The following is a 22501-nucleotide window of genomic DNA, read 5'->3' as shown; positions in this document are numbered from 1 at the left end:
ACGCTGTCCTCAAAGCATGCGGGGCGCAACGTATAGACGCGGAGATGCTCTTCTCTTCTTTCTCTTCTTTTGTTTGACAGCGAGGGTGTGAGTCTAGGTCGAGGCGATGGCGTAGATCTCGACCTGGTATACGGTGACGCGGCCGTAGTCGTCGGTGCTCCCGCTGAGCTGTAGCCGCAGCGAGGTGGCGATCTCGTCCTTGGCGGTCTCATTGGTCTCGAGCCTGTCATGCCGCGAGAACGATTTGAGCGATGTCAGCGACGGCCCATCTCTGCTCCGCTCCGCTATGGCCTCGTACCTACCGGAAGAACTGCTTTGCGTTGGAGTCGTAGGGAAACACTTCGGCGGCGGCGTCTTTCCATTCAGTCGGCGACGACTCGGTCGAGTAGAGGAGGCGGGCGTTCATGGCCGAGAAGCCGCCGGCAAAGGTGAGGGCCATGGAGTGGAGGGATCCGATGCGCGCGCCACCCTGGTCGGACGGCAGCTTGAATGTCAATGTCGAGACTGTCGATCCAGGATCCGAGACGGGCGATGCCTGTCGCGCGACCGGGCAGAGTGCGAGGTAAGTCGGTTGAGCAGGTCGGTGATGTTGGTCAGCATCACGACTCGATGGTCTGCGGTCGATGGGTCAGGCAGGGAGGGAGGGAAGAGGGCGACATACATTCTCGGACGTCCAGGCGGTCTCGAGGTCACCGCTGAGGATGGCCTTTGCGTCCTTTGACGAGCCAGAAGATGCCCTGGCGATTCGCCGAGGATGGAGGGAAAGAGGAAGCCACGCCCATGGTCAGCCTAGCCCAACCTGGACCTGCCAAGCGACGGCTGGGAGGGAAAGAGGATCCGACCTACTTTACCTTGACCTCGTTTGCGAGGAGGTTGACGAGCTTCTGGCCCGCTGCGAGGTCGGCTGTGGGCTGGCTGCTCTGTGGTGCAGATACCATGCTGAGATTTCTGTGGTGGAAGGGTGGGTGGGTTGGACGACGTGATGGTGGTAGCCCTGGTGACAGCGGTGAGCATAGGCGAGGAAGGGCCTCTCTGGCTCGCTCTCTTTCGTTACTCTCTCAGCCTGCCTGCCGCCTCCACTTGTCCGAAGGCCGAGGGCAGCCAGCAGGCAGCCAGCCAGCCAGCCAGAGCCAGCCAGGGCGAGGGCGGCGTGCGGGTGGACCCTGGCGCTGCACCTCGCTCGACTCTCAAAAGTGAGCGAGCGAGCTTTTTTCCTTGCGCCGTGCCGTCGGACCATTGCCGGACAGTCAACCCCCAAACCCCCACCCACCACCACCTGCCTTTTGCTCGCCGTCCTGCTACAAGGCTTGCCTGCCCGCCGTCGTTGCACCTTTTGCCTCTGGGCTTCATCGGCCATCTCCCGACGCAGCTCGGCGTGGCTGTATGGCATCGCTTTGCCCGACGCTCGCCCGGCTCTCCGCTCTCGCCACCACCGCTGCGCAGCGAGCATCCGTGCACAGCCACACCCCTCTCCGCGCTACAGTCACAATTCGCCCCTCACAGGCTCATCCCCGCGCTTCGTCTGGCACCTTGCTGGCCCCGGCCCGTTCCGTCGACTCTCACCGCCAAGCTCGCCACTCCCGCAACGCTTTCGACCACCGCTTCATCTCCACCGACGCCGCAGAGCGGCACGACGACCACATGGCAAAGTCAAAAGGCGGCTTCTATGCCGTACAGCGCGGCAAGCAGACGGGCGTCTACACCTCGTGGTCAGTCGTCTGCGCCGCTCCGAAGCCTCTCCTCGGCCTGTACCTGCCAAGCTGACGACCATAACGACACCCCCCTTTCGCTTCCCCTGTCCCCCACTGACTTGACCACAGGACAGAGTGCGAGGCAAACGTCCGCGGCTTCAACGGCGCCGTCTTCAAAAAGTTCGACACCCGCCACGAGGCCGAGGCGTTTGTCAAGAGCCACTCGGGCTACCACAAGGGCGCATCGGCCGACTTTATCCCACTCCACGACGACACGCCCTCGCAGCCCTCGTCGTCAAAGGACAACAAGAAGCGCCACCGCCAAGAGTCCGTAGCATCGACAGCCTCGTCGTCCTCGTCTTCGAAACGCGTCAAGGAGGAAAAGATCAACGCGACCGCCTCATCGTCAAAGGCCGTCTTTCCTCGGCCGCAGTACTCGGCAGACGGCTCCAAGGTCAAGACGATCAACGTCTTTGTCGACGGATCCGGGCTTGGCAATGGGAAAAAGTCGGCCAGGGCGGGCTGGGGCGTCTACTGGGAGGATCAGAGCCTGCACGGTCTCAACGAGGCCAGGCGGGTGCCAGGTCCCATCCAGACCAACAATCGCGGAGAGCTCATGGCGAGTCTAGCTCCGGTTCCAGCCGTCCTCGCCTTCTTCCGGCTGACGTCGCTTTTCGTCTCCCCCTGCATCTATGCGCTCGACAGGCGATGATCCGGGCCATCCAGCTGTGTCCAGACCCAGAGGCTCAGCTGGTCATCCACACCGACAGCCAGTACTCTATGGACTGTGAGTGATATCATGGCGCCCTCTCACCGTGTATGCGCCACCGCCGACCAAGCCCGCTGACCCGCCCGAGTCATCTATGCCCGCTCACCCATCTGGCAGGCGTGGAGAAGTGGATTTCGGGCTGGCGCAAGAGGGGCTGGATCAACTCGATGGGCACCGACGTCATGAACCGCGACCTGGTCCGGCGCCTGGACCGCGAGATGGCGTCGTGCAAGCTGCGCCCCAAGCTGGTCAAGGTGCTGGCGCACTCGGGCATCCACGGCAACGAGATGGCCGACAAGCTGGCCAAGCACGGCGCGTCGCTGCCCGCCGAGATGGGAGAGGACCTCGAGCCGCCACCCTCTGACGAGGAGAACGGCAGGGCGCCTGCCAGGGCGTCTAGAGCGATGGCTCCGGCAAAGCGCGAGGTGTGGACGACGACGACGACGATGGCTGTCCCCGCGGCTAAAGTCGTCCCAATACCGCCGGCGTTCAAGAGGGCGGGTCAGGATGGGGCGTCGAAGCCGGTCAAGGCTGAGAAGGTCAAGACGGAGCGGCTCGACGGTGCCATGCCCAGCTCGTCGCAGACCACCTCCTACACGAGGGCTGAAGAGGTGGACCCTTCGGACGAGCTCGACGGGCTCGATGAAGATGTGAGTCACTCGTGGTTTCCCCGCTGCGCTGGCGTAGAGATCTGACCCGACGTGCTGTCCCGCGTCTCCTGCGACAGGCATTCATGTCGCCGGAGGAGCTCAAGGAGCTGGAAGGCGGTCGATGACGGTCAATGGACGGGCCACATAGGCAGAGTTGCGTCCATCTAACGGCAAGAGACATCGGCGAGGCGCAAAGCGCCACGATCACGCGGGACAATTAAGAGAGGCGATGAGGAAGACGAAACAGGACTAGCTGTATCTACGAATCGACACGAGGGCCACTACCGCCGCTCAAACTTCGACAAACCAGACGAAGCCGTCCGGAAGTCAAACCAGAGTCCAGCCACCGAGCACGGCAGCGACGACGGCAGCAGCGATGCTGGCCCTTGACATGCCGAGGCCGGATGCGGCAGCGTTGTTCTTCTTGTCGCCCGTGGAGTTGGGGAGCGAGCCGGTGGCGGGGTCGTTGGATCCTGGCTTGGCGGAAGTGGGGCCGGCGGCGGTGGCACCAGCGTTGGCAGCGGTCTGACCGGTCGCGGCGTTGCTCGAGGACGACGACGAGGACGAGGTGGAGGGAGCCGAGAGGGAGGTGTTTGTGGAAGCGGCGGCGAAGTTAGGGTCGGGCCTCGAGGAGATCTTTGTCTGGTGCGAGTTGGGCGCTGGTGTGGTGCCGTTTGCCTTGATCGAGGTGCTTTCGGAGCTGGCTAGCAGGCCGTTCTCTAGTGGCGTGGATGGGGGAACGGGAGTGAGGGATGGGAGGGTGAGCGGATGAGGCGACGCAGACGCGGGATGGGTCTGAAGGGGTCGGAGAGAGAGACGTACTGTGGTCGTAGCTATTCGCAGCGCGGCAAGGAGAGGGAGAACGAGGAGGGCCGAGAGACGAGGGTCAGTCGAGGCTCTCGCAAGAGATCCTAGGTATCGCGGCGACCCACTGGCTAGCGTTGACGAGATGGACCATGATGTTGTCGGTGGGGGCGATGCAGGGTACAAAGACCTCTGCGGCGCCCTGCTTGGTGTTCAACGAGTTGGCCGCTGCGTCATGGTCCAGACGAAGGTGAGCCTCTGGATGTCAGCAAGGCCCACACGCTCTTCACACAGCTATCACCAGGACGACGACGACGACGACGTACCGAGCTCATCGTCGTTGATGGCCGTCTTGTTCTGCGCCTGGATCGAGACGGAAAAGATGGGCGGGTCGTTTGCGTCGCTCGTCCAGCGCAGCACGTTCCATCCGCACGCCACCCAGTAGTCGGACGACGTGGGAAACGTGACCTGCAGACCCGTCACGGCCGAAATGGCCAGGAGGGAGAGCGACGAAAAGAGGAGGGCGGCGTGCATCGTTGACGGTTCCGGGAGGGGGGATGCGTCGGCTCTTGTAGGAGGATGGGAAGGGGAGCTCGTCGGTTTAGGCAAGGGTGAGATGTGAGGGAGGGGGTTAGAAGAGCAACGAAGGGGGAGGAGGCTTTATATGGCTGCGATGTGGGGCGTCATCGAAGTGGGACGAGCCGCGAGGAACAGCAAAGAACGACGACAAAGGATCATGATCGGCGCACAACGTGAACGCCTCGGCTTGCTCCTGAGCCTATCCTTGTGTGCCATCCCGCTGGCTCCCCTTTTGTGTAGTCGGACAACACGATCATATTAGGCTCCTGTACGCCCACTTGGTCCGTGTAGCGACGGGGCGTTGCGCCGAAAGCGCTGAGCTGAGGACTGGCGGCGCGCCAGACCAGGCCACGCCCCGGTGCAGCCTGGCCGTTCCAGGATGGCCGCGCGCAAGCCTATGTAGCCTCGTCGACGCCGATACGGATGGTCAGTGATCATGCATGTCCAAGCTCGCTTTGCGCCGGTGGCTGGCCGCTCTAGGGCGAGTAGTCGTCAAGCGTAACGTTAGCCGCAGCAGCCTTTCGTGGGTCCTCGCCACCAGCAAGCACACAGCCTGGCAGGCCCCTGCGCCCAGAGTCGGCCAGGCGCAGGCCAAGGCCTGGGGTCGGGCGCAGCGCTGCCCAAACCCTCTCCCGACTTCCGACTTCCGCGCCGGCCCGCCGAGTTTTTCCTCCGCTGCACCTTTTAACCTCGAGGCTTCTTCGAGGCTTCCTTGCTTGCTTGCCCGCCTCTCCTCGACCATCCCCCTTTCAGCGCCCTCCCGCTATCCGCCCGACATGGCCGCATTCTCCACCACCGATGCCGCCATCATCACCCACGAGGTAGAGCTCGACGCGGCAGCCCAGTCGGCCACCGCGGCCGCATCCGGCCGCTCCATCTACCACGTCTACGACATCCTCTCGACCGCCACCAAGATCGTCAAGGGCAGGTTCCGCCATGTGGCCCTTCAGTTTCCAGACGAGGCTCTCATCGATTCCGTACCCGTCTACTGGGCTCTGAAGCGCGAGACCCGTGCCCTCTACCGCTCCTCTAACCCGGACATCGAAGAGCAGGACGCAGCCGAGTGGGAAAAGAAGCTGCCCAGCTTCTACGTCCTCGCCGATACGAGCTACGGCAGCTGCTGCGTTGACGAGGTCGCCGCTCAGCATGTCAATGCCGACCTCGTCGTGCACTACGGCCACGCCTGCCTCAGCCCGACCGCACGCCTGCCCGTCATCTACGTCTTCCCCAAGCAGCCCATCGACGTCGACCACGCCGCCTCGTCCCTCGCAGACGCGTCCCTCGCCGACCTCTTCCATGGCATCAGCGACCCAGCAGCACCAGCTGGATCCTCTTCGACCGCCTCCGCGTCAACACCCTCCGCGCTCGTGCTCTCCTACGACGTTGCCTGGGCCCATGCGGCTGACGAAACCTTCCGGCGCCTCGAGGAATGCCTGAGGCAAAGGGGCATCAAGGTGCCTCTCATCAGGACCGAGATCGACACCCGGCGCAACTACGAGGAAAAGCTGGCTTCCGGTCTATCCAGAGATGTTGGCGCGCTGTCAATGCAGGATCGTGACCAGGCCGACGGTCCCTGCCGTCAGACCTCATCGACATCTAGCTGCTGCCGAGCATCGCCGAGAGAGGCCTCATCGTCATCGACGGCAGTACCACCGTCATCATCGGCATGCTGCGGTGGCGGCTGCACTTCAGCTTCCGCTTCGTCATCCGTGCCGCCGCCGCGGCCCTCGCCGTCGCAGCCACCAAGCCAAGAGAAACGCTCCGAGTCGCCGCTCGGACCGTCCAAGTCGCTCCACCTCCCCGACGGCGTCGCGCTGTCGGACTGCGCCTTCCTCTACCTGGGTCCCGAGTCTCTGTCGCTCACCAACCTCCTGCTGCTGCTGGGACCGACGACACCTTTCCTCTCGTACAACCCTCACACGCGGTCGACACGGCTCGAGACGGGCTCGACGAACCGGCTGCTGATGAAGCGGTACACGCACGTGCTCAAGGCGCGCGACGCCGCCGTCGTCGGCCTGCTGGTGGGCACGCTCGGCGTGCACGCCTACCTGCCGCTGCTTTCGCGGCTGCGCTCCAAGCTGACGGCCAAGGGCAGCGGACGCAAGGTGTACACAATCAGCGTGGGCAAGCTCAACCCGGCCAAGCTGGCCAACTTCCAAGAGGTTGACCTGTTCGTCCTCATCGCGTGTCCCGAAAACAGCCTGGTCGACTCAAAGGACTTTTTCCGGCCCATCGTCACGCCCTTTGAGATGGAGCTCGCCCTCCAGGCGGGCAATGGCGACGATGTGCGGTGGACGGGAGAGTATGTTCTTGAACTCGGGCAGCTCCTGGGGCGTGGCGGTGGAGATGCTCGAGGGGACGACGAGGAGCACGAGGACGGAGAGGGCGCAAGGCAACCGCCGTCGAGCGCCGACGGTGCAGATGCAGGCCGGCAGGACGACGAGGAGGACGAGGACGAGGACCGGCCCCACTTTTCCCTCATCACGGGCTCCTACGTCTCGCGCACGCGCTACGGTGGCACGGGCACCACTCCAAGCGACGACGACGCAGCAGCGACTTCGACTTCTCGAGCGTTGCTCCCGGCGTCCTCGACAAACGGCGGCGGGGCGGAGAGCCACACGGTGGCGCTGCGCAACGCCGACGGGACGATGACGACGATCCTGCAGTCGGCGAGCACGGCGCACCTCGAGAAGCGTGGGTGGAAGGGCCTCGAGCAGCGGCTCGGGCTCGATGCGCCCAGCAGGTTGGAAGAGGGCCGAGAGGGTATCGCAAGGGGCTACAGGGAGTCTGACGGTACGGCCGAGGGGACGACGTGACGTAGCTACTCTGTCAGTCGGTTCCTCCCGCCGCCCGTTTGGCTTGAAATCATAGGAAAAGGGGGAGGGGATCGGACGGGGCGTCCGCTTCACCCATCTCCACCACCACCACCACCATCACCACCGTCTCGGCCAGCGCTGGCCGGCCGATCGCCTAGTCTCCACCACGCTCGAGGGCGCTGACAATGGCCCAACTTGCGCCGGCCGCGACGCCGCCGACGGCGAGGGTGCTGAGGGCGCCGTAGAGGTAACCGCGTACGCCGCCCTCTCCGCCCGTGACGCGCTGCTTGACGACGCCAAAGACGAGGAGGATGACGCCCGTGACGACGATCGAGACGAGGAGCGCCTGGGCGGCGTCCGGGATGAAGACGTAGGGCAGCAGCGGGATGGCGCCGCCGACGAAGTAGCTCGTCCCGATTGTCAGGGCCGAAATGTAGAGGCGCGACGTCGAGACGGGCTCGAGGCCCGATCCGACGCGGAGAAGGAAGGGCGTCAGACCGACCTGGTCCTCATCCTCGTCCTCGTCCTCGTCGTGGTCGTGGTTGTCGACGTTGGCAGTGTTGCTGGCGCTTGGCGCGGCGAGGCTCTCCTCGTCTCCTCTCCTCCTCGTCGGCGTCGGCGCAGCACCAACAGCCGAAGAGGGCAAGGGAAGCACGCCAAACACTTTACGCCTCCTGGCGCTCTTCTCCCTCTCCTTTCGCGCCTGGACCTGCAACCTCCTCTGTACGCGTTGGTCCTCCTTGCGCCTCAGCTCGCGCGCCACGCGGCGGCACGTGTCGCGCTCGACGCCGTAGTCGGTGAGGATCTCCTCGACCTGGCGGTCGATTTCGCCGTCGCACGACCGCAGCAGGCGCGCCTGGGTCGCGCGCTCGTGGTAGTGGAAGTGCTGCAGCTCGGCCTGGGCCGAGAGGAAGCCGCCGATGCCCATCGAAATCGCACCCGATACCAGCTCCGCGAGTCCCGCCAGGACGACGAGGCGCGAGGACCCCACGCTCGATAGGCCCGCCGTGAGCGCAAAGGGCACCTGGTGATGTGCGAATCGAATCGAGGAGGAGGAGGAGGGGAAGTCAGAAAACCCTGGAACAGCATCTCGGGTCGATGTGAGTGTGGAAGCTTGGGCGGAATGCGCTTCGGTAGGCTACGCACGGTGAGGCCATCCGAGAGTCCGACGATGCAGTCGCGTGCGAGGTCCGGATCGATGAGGGTGCGTTCCTCCTCCTGGTGCGTGCGGCAGCACACGGTCCCGGCACCACCCTGAGCCACGACCGCACACGGCTCCTCGCCCTGCTGCCGCTCGGTCGACTGGTAGTTTTCTGAAGCGTTACCGGCCGTGTTGCCATCGGTCGTGGGCCAGAGGAGGGGTGTGGACTCGTTGGTGGTGCCGCCCTGACGACGGGGGAGCGAGACGGCCGCGCCGCTCGTGGGGCCGCTGGCGCTGGCGGGGGCGGGGGCGCAGGAGCAGTTGGCGCAACCCTTTTGACTTGGTGGGCAGGGCATGTTGGATCGTATCGACCTTGGGCGGACAATCGAGGATAGGAGAATGTGAGGATGGTGTCCGTGGGGCAAGAAGATGGGGATGGCGATGGCGATGGAGAAGCGGCAGCGGAGGGGGACGAAGGTATCTCTTTTTATCCACCCTCGCCCGCCCTCCGCAGAGGATGGCGGCGGCATGGCTGCTTGTCACCGAAAGGAACCAACGACGACCCTGCTCCTGCTCCCAGGCCGGGCAAAAGCAGAGGTGCATGGACCAATGACGAGCGCCGTATTGACGATCCGACAGCTGACAGTCTACCTTGAGCCCGCTCACGTTACACACGTTGGTCGGACAGGCCAGCCTCGCTCCAGAGGCGGAAAATTTAGAGCTGTGTCTCGCTCGCCCTCGAGGGCCCGGCGGCCGACTCTTCTCGGCTGGGATAACGAGATCTGGCGGACCCGGCTGGCCAGGCAGGGCGAGGCGAGGCCCGCTTCGATAACGCGACCCTCGACGCGGGGGAGGAGCCCAAGGAGGGCCCCACAGCCAATCAGAAGCCGTCCATTTGAAATTCCATCTGGAGCTGGGGGCCTCGTCGCGATTCCACCATCTTCGTCCCGCGCTCCACCATCTTCCATTGCCAGGTGCGACCAGACGGCCTACGCCTCCCACGGTCCGGTCTCGCCGCGAATGTCAAACGCCCACTCGCCGCCCTCGACGAGGTCCTGCCAGCGCAGCACCGCGCCCCTCCTCTGCCCATTCACCTCGACCCCGCGCGTGTACACCCGTCCCTCGTCCAGCCCCTCGGCCGTGATCGTCAGCCTGGTCGCCTCGCCGCCCGCACGTCGGGGCGGGATGCGCACCTCGACGCGCTCAAACGCCATGCCGCCGCCCACGACAACCTCGCCGCTGACCGGGTTCATGGGGTACACGCCCAGCGCCGCGTTCCAGAGGTACCAGCTGCTCATCTGGCCGCAGTCCTCGTTGCCCGTGATGCCGTCCTCTCGGTCGCCGTACCCCTCGCCCAGGATTTGCCGCACGATGCGGTGCGTGTCCCCGTGCCGGTCCAGGTACGAGTAGAGGTAGGGGATGTGCTGCGACGGCTCGTTGGAGATGTTGTTGTGGCCCTCGTCAAAGTGCCGCCGCAGCAGCTCGACGAGCTTCGAGGGCGAGAGGTACGAAATCAGGCCCTTGACGTCGTGCGGCACCGCAAACGTGTAGTCAAACATGTTGCCCTCGGTGAAGCCGTCCTGCCTCGCCTGCGGCGTCGGCAGCGGCTGCGGCAGGAAGCTGCCGTTCGAGTGCCGCGCGCACGCCATGCCCGTCGACGGGTCAAAGACGTTGCGCCAGCGCGTCTTGCTCCGCCTCTCGAAGCGCTCCGCCTCATCGGTGCGATTCTGCAGCCGGGCCAGCACAGCCACCGCCGCGTCGTCGTAGGCGTAGTCGAGGGTGCGGCTCGTCGACTCGTCCCACTGGTCCAGCGGGACGTACCCAAGCTCCTCGTACGCCGACAGGCCCGCGCGCACCTCGAGCGGCGTGTACTCCTCGCGGTCGGCGTAGCGCAGCTCGCCCTCGCGCTCCGGAGGCACCGTGGCGTCGTCGAGGACAGCCCGCCACGCCTTGTCGGCGTCGAACCCAGAGATGCCCTTGAGCGCCGCCTCGGCGATGAGCGAGTCGGCGTGCGTGCCAATCATGATGTTGGTCTCGCCCAGGTTGGCCCACATCGGCAGCCGTCCAGACTCGTCGTAGATGTCGAGCATCGACCGCACCATGTCGGCAACACGCTCGGGCTCGAACAGGATCAGCGTCGACCACTGCGCCCGGTAGATGTCCCAGATGGAAAACGACTGGTAGCGCTGCGTGCCTTTGCCCTTTGGCACGCGGTGGACCGAGTCGGTGTAGGCCGAGTAGTAGTGATGCTGTCGCTCTTCCCCGGCTGCCGCTGCGGCAGCCGTCGACGCAGCCGTGGCAATGTGCTGGCGCGCGTGGGGGATACCGTGCTCGGAAGGTGCGGGCGAGGCAGAAGGCATCGCACCAGCGGCTCGAGCCTTCCAGCCCTCTGGCGGCACCACTTCGGCGTGTTCGGCCGGGTAGACGCTGGCGCGGACCATGGCCGTAAAGAGGATGGTCTTGTCCCTCTGCTCGCCGCCCTGGACCTGGATCCGGTCCACCTTTTTCCTCCATGCCTCGATCGAGTGCTGCACCACGTCCTCGAGCTCGGTGCCGTCGGGCATCTCGTCTTCGAGGTTGAACGCGGCCTGCTGCTTCGATATGAGGCTCATGCCGATCCGCACCCTCGCCCGCTTGACGTTGGCAGGCAGGCGTACGTAGCCGTAGACGCCGAGGTCGTTCCACCTTGCCCGCTCGGCGGGATGGAGCGTGGTCCCGCTCGAGTTGGTGTGGACCGTGCCGTAGTCGACGCGATGCCCGTCTGAGGCGAAACCGGCGATCCACTGATCGGAGCCCTGCAGCTGGTGCTCGATGCGCGCCACGTACCATCCCTTGAAGTCGAGCGCCTGGTTGGGTCCAAGCCGGTAGTCCATGCGCTCGGTGTTGTAGCCGCTCACCTCGCCGTGATCGACGTCGATCTCGACACCACCTCGCCACGAAGCCCGCGAGGATTTGGAGGAGATGGCCGGGCCCTTTGCATGCTCGTCCTCGTCCTTCATCACCCCGGCCGCCCCGGCTTCTGGGGTCGACGGCAGGTCGGGATAGGTGAACTGGACCATGTGAGCTCGGCTCTTGCCCGCCAGCTCCATGACGACCTGCTCCTCTTCTGGCCCTTGGCCGCCGAGCCGTACGGCGTACTTCCACACCTTTGCATACTCGTCGCGCTCGCGATCGAAGGGCTTTGCCCTTTGGTGCACGTCGAGCTTGACGTCCTCGCCCCTAGCGGTGGACCAGAGGGCGACGTGGCCGTAATCTCCCATCCAGATAGCGGGCTGCCTGCTGATGATGGCGCCGATGCTCGACGTGTCGTTGAAGTGGTACGGAACGCCGCTGACCTTGTTCTCGCGCGTCATTGGGATGAGGCGGGTCGATGCAAACGGCGACGAGAGCGAAGGGACCATGCCGCCGTACTCGGATGGATCCGGGCCCTGGGTGCCAATCAGCGGGTTGGTGAACTCGAGGTTGCCCAGCGATGCCGCGGGGTAGCGGCGCGATTCGATTTGGGCGAGGGAGCCGTGCGAAGAGGGGCAGAATGGATGGCATGGCGGGATGGATGACCAAGAGACGGCGGCAGGCGCAGGCGACGAGGCAAAGTGGCGTTGCTGCGATGCAAGTGATGGGCCTGGGCCGCCCAGAGCCGCGGTCAGGAGGGCGACGAAAAGCAGCCTCATGGTGCCCGGATGCGGCAGCTGTTGGTGCAGCAAGCAAGACTGATGACAACGGCGATGGGTTGTGGTGGTCGAGGCGTTCGAGGTGTCCGAACCCCCCAGGGTGCCGTTTGCGCGAAATGCGGGGAGAGGAGGGCGACGCGCCACCTTGGCTTCTGGGCCGTGCGCGGCCCCCTCTGGCTCAGATCCAGCCAACTACACGCTTGCAACTCGACGGCGCTCAGCAGACTGCCCGAGGACCGTCTCAACGGAGAGGTGAAGTGAAAGAGAGGGGGCAAGTCTCGCCTTTGATTCGACTGGCCAGCGTCGACCTGATTGGCGGCGTCGTACGATGAAATCAGAGTCCTGTTGCTACGCTACGCCTACCTACGCACTCGACTCGGACCAGATGAGGGGGGTTATGTATGGCGGGCTGGGCATGGGACCTAATCTAGGTTGCGACGTCAAGGGGCGAGAGCGGGAGCGAACAAAAGAGGCAAGGAGGGCGTCGTACGAGATGCAGAGCGATGACAAAAACGAGTGCGAGGCCGTCACATGGCCCTGGCGTCGACGTCGTCGTCGAGGTCCATGTCGTCGACCCACTGCTGTTCGGCCGCCAGATGGTGGGAGCCCGTGCGATGCACGCTGTCCCCGTCGTCGAGATCCGAGCTGTAGCGCGGCCTACCGCCCCCAACGCCACCGATGCTGCATGGCTGAATGTCGGCGAGCGGCCTGCGCATCCCCAGCTGGCTCGACTGCGGCGTGGGCGAGGCGCACGACGACGACGAGGCAGTCGAGGAAAACGACGAGTCGTACGGGTACGCCGAGTGCGAGAGGGACTGCTCGACCGGATCGGCCGCCACCACCTCGCGCATAAAGTCGTCCTCGGGCTCCTGGATCAGAGCGCCGCGCACGTTGAGCGCCAGATTCGACGACGCCGATGCCAAACTGCACGTCGACGTCGTGGTACGGTCCGAGGCCGATGCAGGGATGCCCGAAAGGCCCAGCGCCGATGCCGATGCCAATGCTGATGCCGATGCGCCGTCGCCGTCGTCTGGGTCGCCTCCAAGCTCGCTGCGTCGTCCGGCGGTCCGGTTCGAGGCGGCGCTGCATACCGAGTTGGTCGAGGCGCTGGCGGTGAGGCCCGACTCGGAGTGCGGCAGGTCGATCTCGGGCAGTTGGTCGAGCTCGCTGGTCAGCAGACCCCTGGCCATCCGCGTGCGCACGACTGCCATGACCGGGTGCTCGACAATCTCGTCGACCGTGGGCCGGCGCGCCGGGTCCGAGGCCAGCAGGCTCGACAGCATGCGCAGCAGCGTGCCGCTGCGATCGCGCAGGTCGAGGTCGGAAAAGTCGTCGTTGCGCAGCTTCTGCCACGGCTCGCCGTTGTCGGGCAGCTGCACGTTGCCGGCAGCCTCGAGCAGGATGAGGCCCAGGCTGAAGATGTCGGCCGCCTTGCCGTACTGGCCCTCGCGCATAATCTCAGGCGCGAGGTACTCGCGGTCGCCCTCGCGCTCCAGGCTCCAGCCCCTCGTCGGGTGAGGGCGACGGGTGGCCAGCGCGGCCACGCCTTCGAGTTGCCCGAGCTTGCTGGGCGCCGATGCGGCGTCGGTCGCCTCGAGCGCGGCACCACGGAGGATCGTCATCGCGTCCGGCGGCGGCCAGCGCGTGGCCATGCCAAAGTCGCCAATCTTGAGCGTGCCGAGCTCCGTGATGAAGACGTTGGCTGGCTTGAGGTCGAGGTGAAGGATGCCGTTGCCGTGGATGTGTGCGAGGCCGGAAGAGAGCTCGGCCAGGATCTTCCACAGCCGCGGTTCGTCGAGCGAGCCGACAGAGTCGCCGTACTGGTCGAGGAAGAAGGCGAGCGTGCCGAGCGAGCACAGCTCGGTCTGGACAAAGAGGTGGCCGCCCTCCTCCCACGCATCGATGAGGCCAATGACGTTGGGGTGGCCGCGATCCTTGGAGAGGTGGCGGAGCACATCGACCTCTTCGAGCCTTCGAAGGCGGTCGCGCGGCCCGCTGTAGGCCTTCTTCATCCGCTTGACCGCATAGGCCATCCCGGTCACCTTGTCCTCGGCCTTGACGACCTCGCTGAACTCGCCCTGCCCGAGAATCGATTCCATCGTGAAGCACAGCTCCAGGCGGCTGCCGGCGGCGACATCGATGCCGTGGAGCGAAGCGGTGGTGCCGCTCGGGGTGCCCGGGCCGTCCGGGCCGGCGAAGGCGAGGGATGCTTCGTTGTCGACGTTTGCGGCCGACGCCGGGCCGTCGTGGGCTGCGAACGATTCCGACAGCTGCGAGGCGCGACGGCCACCCTGGATCAGGCTGCGCCGCTGAGCACGCAGCTGCTGGGCTGCCTGTCGTCGGGACGAGGGCGATGGTGTAGTGACGACCTGGGCAGCTGTGGCGGGTTCGAGGAGAGTGTAGGGCAGCCGGAGATAGCATCGGCGGTCAGCATCACTGTTGTGTCGGCCCACAGCATCCAGTCAAACAGGGGCGCGGCTCACCTTCGAACCACTTGAGCGGGGTCGAGGTCCTGGTCGGCGTCATCGGGACCGCTTCGTCGTTCGATTCGGGGTCGTTGTTGAGTCCGAAGCTGCTCTTGCGCTGCAGTCCAATCGAGTTGCGGTTGCGGATGAATGAGGGGCGCTGACGGGCAGCATGCTCGACCTCGCTCAGCTGGGCGCGCTTGTGTCCAGGACGAGCAGACACGTCGATGCCGCGAGTCGGCTTGGCTGGGCTATCGAAGCGCGGCAAGGCCTTCGACGGCGAGGCGGTTGCGCCGGCGTCGTCGAGGGTCAGTCCGAGTCCCGATCTGCTGTTCTTGCGTCCGAGGGCGTGGGAAAGCGGCGTCGCCCGCACCCGTCCCTTTCGCAGACTGGTTGGCGGCGGCAGGCGGTTGGGGCCTCGCTGCTGCTGAAGGCTCGGACTGGCAGGCGTATCGTCCGACTTGACGTCGTCGTCGGCAGAGTCTGTCGTCACCAGCGGCTGGAACGCGTGCGAGAGCGACATGGGCGGCCTCCTCGCCCGAGGCACGGTGCTGTAGGCCGGCCAGCCGTGGCCGTGGCCGTGCCGCGGGCCTTCGTGATCGGTCGTCGGCGGGCTCAGCGCCATCAGGTTGAACGTCGGGCTGTCGCAGGCGTCCGGCAAGAGGGGCGAGTCGGCGCTGCAGCCGCTCGAGACCGAGTCTGCGGCGGGCGAGTGCATCCCAAGAGGCGAGGGCGCCCTTCGAGCCGCCTGAGCAGGTGGCCGCAGCGACGAGCCGCCACCACCACCGCCTCCAACGCCTCCAACGACGGGGAAGGGGATCATGCTGGCAGTTCCCTTCTTGACTGGAGTATCTGGCATCGCGTGGCTAGTCCTGTCGGCATTGGCGGCGGCGTGTGCGTTGGCGGCGGCCACCACCTCGCGCAGGCCGAGGGCGCTGCCAAAGTTGGGCCGGGGCGGTGCAGGAAGGTTGTCTGGGCCGCCTCCGCCTCCATTTGATCCCTCCGAGTTCTCCCTCGGCCGGCTGCGCTTGCTGACCAGACCGGTCGACATAAAGGCAGCCTGCAGCGGCTTGACGCTCTTGAAGTTCTGCGGCGTCATGTAGCTTGACGTGGCATTGGAGGCCGAGCCGTCGGCACAGTGGTGGGACGGCGCCGAGCTGTTGGCTGCGAGGCCCCGCGCCGGGCTGGTGAAGGGCTTGCGGACGGAATGTTGGAGGGCCGCAGCGCGATCGGGTGTGGAAGTGGCGGAGCTGCCATCGGACCACCGGGTCTCGTGAATCAGCGCCGACCTCTCCTTTGGCCCGAAGGCGTTGAACTTCGAGATCGGCGCGCGAGAGTGTGGGGTCTTGCCGTGAAAGCTCGCCTCCCGGCGGGGCGGTGTCGCCGTCATTGCCTCGGCCTCGGCCTTGGACGGCGAGGTCAGGCTGTCTGCCGACAGGGACTTGCGCGAGTGAGTGAAACGACGACCTCCAGTTGCTGCCTTGCGGAGCCCCAGGCTGTTTGCGAGCAGGCCGCTTCCCTTCTTTAGCGACATGGCGTGCCGCTCCTCCTCGCCGCCACCGAATGCCACACCACTGTCGTCCGCACCCAGGTTGCTGGGGTCGAAGATGCGGCTAGGCGTGTCGAGACTGGTGTCGGCGTACCTCGAGTCGTCGGCGAGGCTCGAAGAGCTCGGCGTCGCACGTCGCCTGGCCCGCACCGAGGACGAAGGCGTCGACAGCAGATCCGTGGGCCACGTGCCCGCAGTCGACGGCGACGGCGGTTCCGTATCGTCGAGGTCGCCTTGTGTGGCCGCAATCTCGCTCTGGAACAGCTTGCCCGCGCTCATGGGCGCGAGTGAAGCGCCGATGGACCGCCGTTTCGCGACGCGCGACGGCTCCGGCGTCACGCTTTCCGTCTGTGTCGCTGACCGCGTGCTAGGGCGCGGCTGGCTTGCGAAGCTGAAGAGGGTGGCGGCGCCGGCGAGCTTGTCTCCGTTGAGTGCAGACGAGCTCGAGCTCCGCGGCGTGAGGAATTCGGGTACGGGTCGCGGCACCGCTGCCGACGAGAGAGCCCGGCTGCGCTGGCCCCGGCTTGATCCGTTTGCGCGGCTCCGGTCAGGCGTCATCGAGACGACCAAAGAGTGCGCAGCGGGTGCTGAAACACCAGTGGGAGCGTCGTCGACACCCGTCGGCGGTCTCCGCAAGCCTGGCTGCAGCAGCGGCTCAGCGAGATCAGCTGCCATGCCGCGACAAGCCTGCCCGCCGAAGGTGGCGTCGCCGAGGGGAGAGGGCGAGGGCAGGGGCAAGCCATCTGCCTCATTGTCCGAGTCGACGTCCATCGCGGAGGCTTCGTTGTCGGCGGCAAGCTCCTTGGAACGCAAGAACGACGGCACCTTGCCACGTCTCGAGCCGACCGATGATGAAGCTCGGAGGGTCTCGGGCTCCGTCCTCGATCGAGCGCGAGTTGCATTCGAGGGCGCCGTAAAGCCAGCGAAGATGCCTCTGCCCTGCTCCACCTCTTGATCTTCCTCTGCGTCCGATACGAGGTCGTCCCGTTGCTGCCAGGCGTCAAAGCCCCCGGCGCCAGAGATGCCGAGCCCCTGCATGCCCGCGTCGGAAGGACCACGGCTACGCCTCGAAGGTATCGCCTCGACCGGCATGCCGAGGTCCTGGCCATCGCCGCCGTCGTCGCCGCAAAGATTGGCCGAGTCCCTTGCGGGAGCGACCAGCTTGGAAAGCGGAGCGAGGCTGCCGAATGCCTGGGAGCGCGGGATGCCGGTGGTGGGCGGCCGCAGCTCCGTCGCCGGGGCGAGCGCCGGCTGCTGGCCGTAGCTCGCGGCGAATGGGGTTTCGTTCGATGTGCGAGATCCGAAGCTTGCTGGCGGCGTCATGCTGACGTAGGTGGCAAAGTGGCGTTCAAGGGCGTAGGCGGGGTTCGGGCCCGGCGTATGGCTGTTGCCTCCGCCCGAGACCTGGGACAGGCGATGGTGAGCCCGGAAGGCGTTGGCCGAGGCGGTCTCGATCCTGGCCTGGCGTGCCGCTTCCTCGTCGGCCGTTGCGGTGGGTGCGGCGGGCGAGAGGTCGAATCGGTCGCGAGGCGGGTCTTGCGCGTCGTCGTCGATGTCGTCGCTGCCGCTGCTGTCGTGGCGATGCTGGTGGCTCGATCCGCGACTCCTGGTCCAGGCGCTGGCAGGCATGGCGTCGCGCGCCAGTCGACTCGCGGGGCCGCGCGTCAGCCTGCCTGCGGCCGCCGCTTCACGGGCCTGCTTGCGTGCGCGCGCTTCTTTGGCCGGCGATGCCGAGGGAGACTCCATCAATTTGAGCGTCGAGGGCCCAGGAGCGTAGGGGTCGAGCTGCTGCTGCGACGTGGGAGATCGAAAGACGCCTCCGAGCAGCCGCGGACTCTGACTCTTGCGGCGGCCATCGGCGACCATCGAGGAGCACGGAAACGGAATGGCCTTGGACGATGCGGACGGTGTGCAGCTCCCGTACCGCTGCAGCCGGTGAGGCGAGTTGCCAGGCGTCGACGCGTTGTTGGTGCGGCAGATTGGCGCGGGCGAAAGGGAGAAGGACATCCTACGACGTCGGTGGACTCGGCCCCCGAAGCGGTGCCTTCTATAGCGAGACCGCAGGAGGTGGGTGTGGCAGGCCGTGGCCCGCTGGAGCGTGTATGCGAGATGGCGGTCCGGGCCCTTTGACCAAAGGGGAGGCGGTACCAGCCGAGACGCGTTTGAGGCTAGCGTCGATCGCAAGGCCAGAAGCGGGCACTGGGTCCGAAAGCCGGGGAGCGTTTCGCCGCTGATCGATGGCCGACTGTTGGAGCAGAGGGATGGCTCGGTAGATGTTGGTGCGTGCCAGCGATCCTGGTGGCGGGGCGGATGGCCAAGTCGGACGCTGTGTGGTCTGCGGCGACAAGGTGCGGGTGCGATGAATCCGCAGCGTCACGGCCGATGTGGACCGATTGGTTGTTGTTGACGAAAGCAGGAAGCGGTACCGAACGCGGCAGGGCGGCGGCGCGATAGGCGGGGGTATGTGCGAGAAGCGGAGCGGGCGGGGCCGGGGCCCGTGTGGGTGGGCAGGTACGTGTGATGGATATGAGAGCGCGGCTGTTGCCCAAGGTGACCGATGACGGTGAAGCGAGAGAGCGAGATGCTGAGATGCTGTGACGGTGGTCGAGAGAAGAAACGGCGGAGGAGGATCGGATGGCTGACGAGGCTGGAAACAAGGCGGGCAGAGAGATGGGCGCGGTGGGTCGGGCGGGAAGCAGATGGGCTAAGGAATGGCTAGGTGGCCGTGGTGGCCAAGCGAAGAAGAAGAGGCTGCCGGGTCGGGCGTTGCGCAAAGAGCAGCAACGGGCGCGGCGGGTGGGTGATGGTGTTGGTGTTGGTGGTGGTGGTGGTGGTGGTGACGGGGGAAGGTGGCGTCCGAAGGCGAGATTGAGGTGCAGCGTGGAGTTGGGGGGGTCGTCCATCGGTGCGTGTCGAGATTTTGGCGTGCCGGCTTCATTTGGCAGGCAGGCGAGGCAGCCAGGCAGCCAGGCCCCTGCCTCGTTGGATGGCCGGCGCTGGATGGATGGCTGAGCTGCGTCAGGCCAGGGCAAGCAAAGAGAGGCAGGCCGGCAGGCCAAACGCACGCAGGCAGGGCAGGCACGCAGGGCAGCCCTAGCCTGCGCGTCGGTCCAGCCAAAGGACCCAAGGGCAGGCGCGGATTCTCGGGGGAAGCCCTGCCTGCTTTTTGGATTTTGGATTTTAGATCTTGGCTTTTTCGCCCTCGCTCCAGCCCCCAGTCTGCTGGGCTGTGGTGCGTCGCTCAGCTCACCAACGTCCCCATGCCAAACCAACACCCGCACCGTAACCTACCGTTACCGCACCTCGCTCGACGTCGGGGGCAGCCGAGGCAGGCCTGGCCTGGCCTGCTGGCGCGTCGGGCAGATGTCTGCATCGACCAACGAGCGAGCGCAACCCGAGCCCGCCCTAGCCTCTGCCTCCATCGTCGGTCTGGAACGGCTCGGCAGCCAGCCACCACCACCAGCCAGCAGCTTGGATCTCCTTTGTCCGTCGTCGACCAGAAAGCAACCAAGACGACCGACCGGAGGCGGGAAGCTTGCTACATCAGAGGCTGCATGCCTTTTCAAAGGGGAGGGGCATCGCCGCTCCGCCCCGATCGCCAGGGCTGCCCGCATGCCCGAGGGACGGTGAGCTGGCTGGGCCTGCCGTCAGCCTTGGCCGAGGCCGAGCGCTCGCTCCTCCCCTGGCCGGAGGCAGGCCGGGCGTGCGCCAGACGCGTCGACGCGTAAGCAGGGCGCGACCAGGTCCAGCTCGGGTCGAGAGGATTTGCGTCGGGTGCCAGGCAAAGCGAAAAGGTGGGCTTGCACTGCGGCTTAGGGCGACGCCAAACGTAGCCAGGCAGGGCAGGCAGGCAGGGCCGGGTTGCTCTCTGCTGGCATGCGTGGAAGCCACCCGCCGCTGGCCAGGCTAAGCAAGCAGGCAGGCGAGGCTGCTTGGGCTTGATTGCCTTGCCTGGCCCTGCCTGCCTGCCTGCCTGCCTGCCTGCCTGCCTGCCTGCCTGCCTGCCTGCCTGCCTGCCTGCCTGCCTGCCTGCTGCTGGCCTGCGTTGCTGCGAGCCACCCCTCTGTCTGAACCTTAATCTCGCTCTTCCCGCTCAGTCCGTCGACCGCCACCGCACCGCCTAGCCCTGTCCAGCTTGGCGCCATCCTCGTCGTTCCGTCGTCCCCTTTGATCCATCGTCGAACGTGGTCGTCTCTCCAGCTCGACTCACTACTGCTTGTTTTGTTGACTCACAGCTGCGCCAAGCGCCGACGCACAAAAGGCAACCACGACAACGTACAAACAGACAGCGAGGTTGGCCGGTGCGCTGCGGCGCGGCGCGGAGCTACGACGTCCGGCCCAACGTATGTACATAGCTTGGCCCATCTACGCACGCGTTGGGGCCTAGCGCCACCTTGGCGGCAGTCTTGGTGCAGGCCAGGCTACCGGTAGGCTACATACGACTCTGGTATCCTCTGCTCTCTAGCTGAACCGTCGTAGTTGCTGCGCGGACCGGACCGGAACGATAAGTAGCGGGACAGGTCAAAGGAGCGGTCCAGACTCGATGAGGAACGGTCGGCTTCGCTCGGTTGCAGCGGAGGATTGGCCAGGGCCAACAAAGCTCCTACCGAGCCAGCCCAGCGCGAGCGAGCGCGCGCGCGTAGCGAAACGTAGCGTAGCACAGCTTAGCGTAGCGAACCGTGGATGACGGGTAAACAGGCTAGCCCAGCTAGAGGCAGCTTCATGATCTGCGTTGCAGCTTCGCCGTCATCGGCCCTGCCTTGGGCGGCTTCACAGGCAGTACAGTGTACCCTTACTCTGCTAATTCATCCTACGAGCCGTACATTGGCCGTTCGGGGGTCCTGGAACGCCGAAGACGATGATACGTTCGTAGATCATCATCATCTACCCCTGCCTGTACAAGAGTAGTGGCGCCTTCTCTGCAAGGGGGTTGGAACGACGACGACGGAGCGCGGGATCCTAACGCCGAGGGGCTGCGCTGACGAGGCGCCATCAGGTCTAGCCCGGGATACCTACACTGCGCAACAGAAAAGATGGGCGTTCGACGGTCGGGAGCAAGGAGACATGCCTCACCTCACCTCGCCTCGCCTCGCCTCGCCTCGCCTCGCCTCGTTCCGCCTCCCGCTCAACTCAGTTAGACCAGGTCGGTACGCTTCGGGATCTGTCCCTTTGTTCCCTACGGCAGGAAAGCGCCAGCATCAACATCGAACATCAACAACACACGCGAGGATGCTCGAGGTAGGGCTAGGTAGGGGTACCACGAAGCAGCTTCCACCGGTGTACGCGCGTGCGTGCGGACCTGCCCCGCAAAGCGGGCCAGCTCGCAGTCAGATGCACGGATATACAAGGGAGTGTGGATATCTGACAATCGTCGGCTGCGCATCGTCTACCATCGGTAAGAAACGGGAGGCTGTCGAAGCTTTGGGGGGGACGGCTTTTGCACCTGCGCGCGCGTGCACATCGAGGACGATGATGGGGGACGCTACATGCCCCCACAACCACTTACGGTTGCACGGGCCTGACCTCACGATGGAGATGGCCGATACTCCCTTTGTGTCGACCTCGATGGTATCGTGGGGAGGCACGCACAAACAGATAGTCTAGCAAGCCACACCGCACCGTACCACCCCCAATTGTAGCATAGCATCACCCGCATCGGACCGCTTTGAAACCCAAGCGTGGTTTGAGCTTATCCTTGCAGCAATAGATAGAGCTCAAAGGCATCTAGCTGCCTGTCAGATCGTATCAAACAAGTCGATTGTCGATTGCCCCCCCCCCCCCCCCCCCCCCATCTTCGAACCTCGGCTTGCAACCAAGCGAGCGAGCAAGAAGCTAAGCAAGACTGCTCGAACATACCGATGCAGCGCGAAAAGAACAGCCAAAAAAGGACCTCTTGCGTCCAGACCCGCCACCCGCCACCCCTCCTTCCATGCTTCCGACGGCGACGGCGACGGCGATGTCGCGACGGCGATGTCGACAATGGTACCCGTGCAGCCTGGTTGGTTCGTCTTGGCCCGTGATTGGCGGTGGCGAACCCCGGAAGCACACTACGCTTCTTAAGTAGCGGGGTACGCACTGACGCGGATGCCGATGCTGCTCGCCCGAAGCTTGCTTGTTTGCACACCAAATCAGCCGAACGATCCCACGCGCCACCCCGCGCTCGCGCTCCCTTTGTCCTCCTTTCACACCGTGGCCTTGGGCCCGACGGATCTCGGCTTGCGTAGACAGCATATCATGGCGTTCTGCTCGCTTCCCGATCTCAAAGGGGGTATATAAACCGCACCGTACGTGCAAATCCCGCGGCCGATGGTGGTAACACAAAGGGACAGCCCGTCGACGCCCAACGCCGACGATGCCGCCGCCGCC

General features: G+C 65.4%; 7 protein-coding genes across 7 annotated transcripts; 2 read left to right on the top strand and 5 right to left on the bottom strand.

The window, feature by feature from the left end:
* Positions 1 to 93: 93 nt before the first annotated feature.
* Positions 94 to 938, bottom strand: PFL1_03056 (uncharacterized protein; the record flags this gene model as incomplete). The annotated part of the gene is made up of 4 exons (XM_007880572.1): positions 94 to 223; positions 303 to 535; positions 662 to 737; positions 847 to 938. The coding sequence occupies 4 exons, from the start codon at positions 936 to 938 to the stop codon at positions 94 to 96; spliced, it is 531 nt and encodes a 176-aa protein (XP_007878763.1).
* A 703-nt stretch (positions 939 to 1641) lies between these two features.
* Positions 1642 to 3235, top strand: PFL1_03055 (uncharacterized protein; the record flags this gene model as incomplete). The annotated part of the gene is made up of 5 exons (XM_007880571.1): positions 1642 to 1709; positions 1821 to 2310; positions 2397 to 2478; positions 2578 to 3110; positions 3188 to 3235. The coding sequence occupies 5 exons, from the start codon at positions 1642 to 1644 to the stop codon at positions 3233 to 3235; spliced, it is 1221 nt and encodes a 406-aa protein (XP_007878762.1).
* A 202-nt stretch (positions 3236 to 3437) lies between these two features.
* Positions 3438 to 4448, bottom strand: PFL1_03054 (uncharacterized protein; the record flags this gene model as incomplete). The annotated part of the gene is made up of 4 exons (XM_007880570.1): positions 3438 to 3829; positions 3933 to 3943; positions 4043 to 4142; positions 4241 to 4448. 4 exons carry the CDS (start codon positions 4446 to 4448, stop codon positions 3438 to 3440), a joined length of 711 nt encoding a protein of 236 aa, XP_007878761.1.
* An 821-nt stretch (positions 4449 to 5269) lies between these two features.
* On the top strand, positions 5270 to 7309 carry PFL1_03053 (uncharacterized protein; the record flags this gene model as incomplete). Its single annotated transcript, XM_007880569.1, has 1 exon — positions 5270 to 7309. One exon carries the CDS (start codon positions 5270 to 5272, stop codon positions 7307 to 7309), a length of 2040 nt encoding a protein of 679 aa, XP_007878760.1.
* Positions 7310 to 7463: 154 nt separating this feature from the next.
* Positions 7464 to 8980, bottom strand: PFL1_03052 (uncharacterized protein; the record flags this gene model as incomplete). The annotated part of the gene is made up of 2 exons (XM_007880568.1): positions 7464 to 8333; positions 8456 to 8980. 2 exons carry the CDS (start codon positions 8978 to 8980, stop codon positions 7464 to 7466), a joined length of 1395 nt encoding a protein of 464 aa, XP_007878759.1.
* A 459-nt stretch (positions 8981 to 9439) lies between these two features.
* PFL1_06864 (uncharacterized protein) lies at positions 9440 to 12121 on the bottom strand (the record flags this gene model as incomplete). The annotated part of the gene is made up of 1 exon (XM_007880758.1): positions 9440 to 12121. One exon carries the CDS (start codon positions 12119 to 12121, stop codon positions 9440 to 9442), a length of 2682 nt encoding a protein of 893 aa, XP_007878949.1.
* Positions 12122 to 12648: 527 nt separating this feature from the next.
* Positions 12649 to 18142, bottom strand: PFL1_03050 (uncharacterized protein; the record flags this gene model as incomplete). Its single annotated transcript, XM_007880567.1, has 2 exons — positions 12649 to 14498; positions 14605 to 18142. 2 exons carry the CDS (start codon positions 18140 to 18142, stop codon positions 12649 to 12651), a joined length of 5388 nt encoding a protein of 1795 aa, XP_007878758.1.
* Between the last annotated feature and the right edge of the window lie 4359 nt (positions 18143 to 22501).

The sequence above is a fragment of the Pseudozyma flocculosa genome, assembly GCF_000417875.1.
Source record: "Pseudozyma flocculosa PF-1 unplaced genomic scaffold scaffold00009, whole genome shotgun sequence".
Lineage (NCBI taxonomy): Eukaryota > Fungi > Basidiomycota > Ustilaginomycetes > Ustilaginales > Ustilaginaceae > Pseudozyma > Pseudozyma flocculosa.
This window is presented reverse-complemented; position numbering and strand designations above follow the sequence as displayed.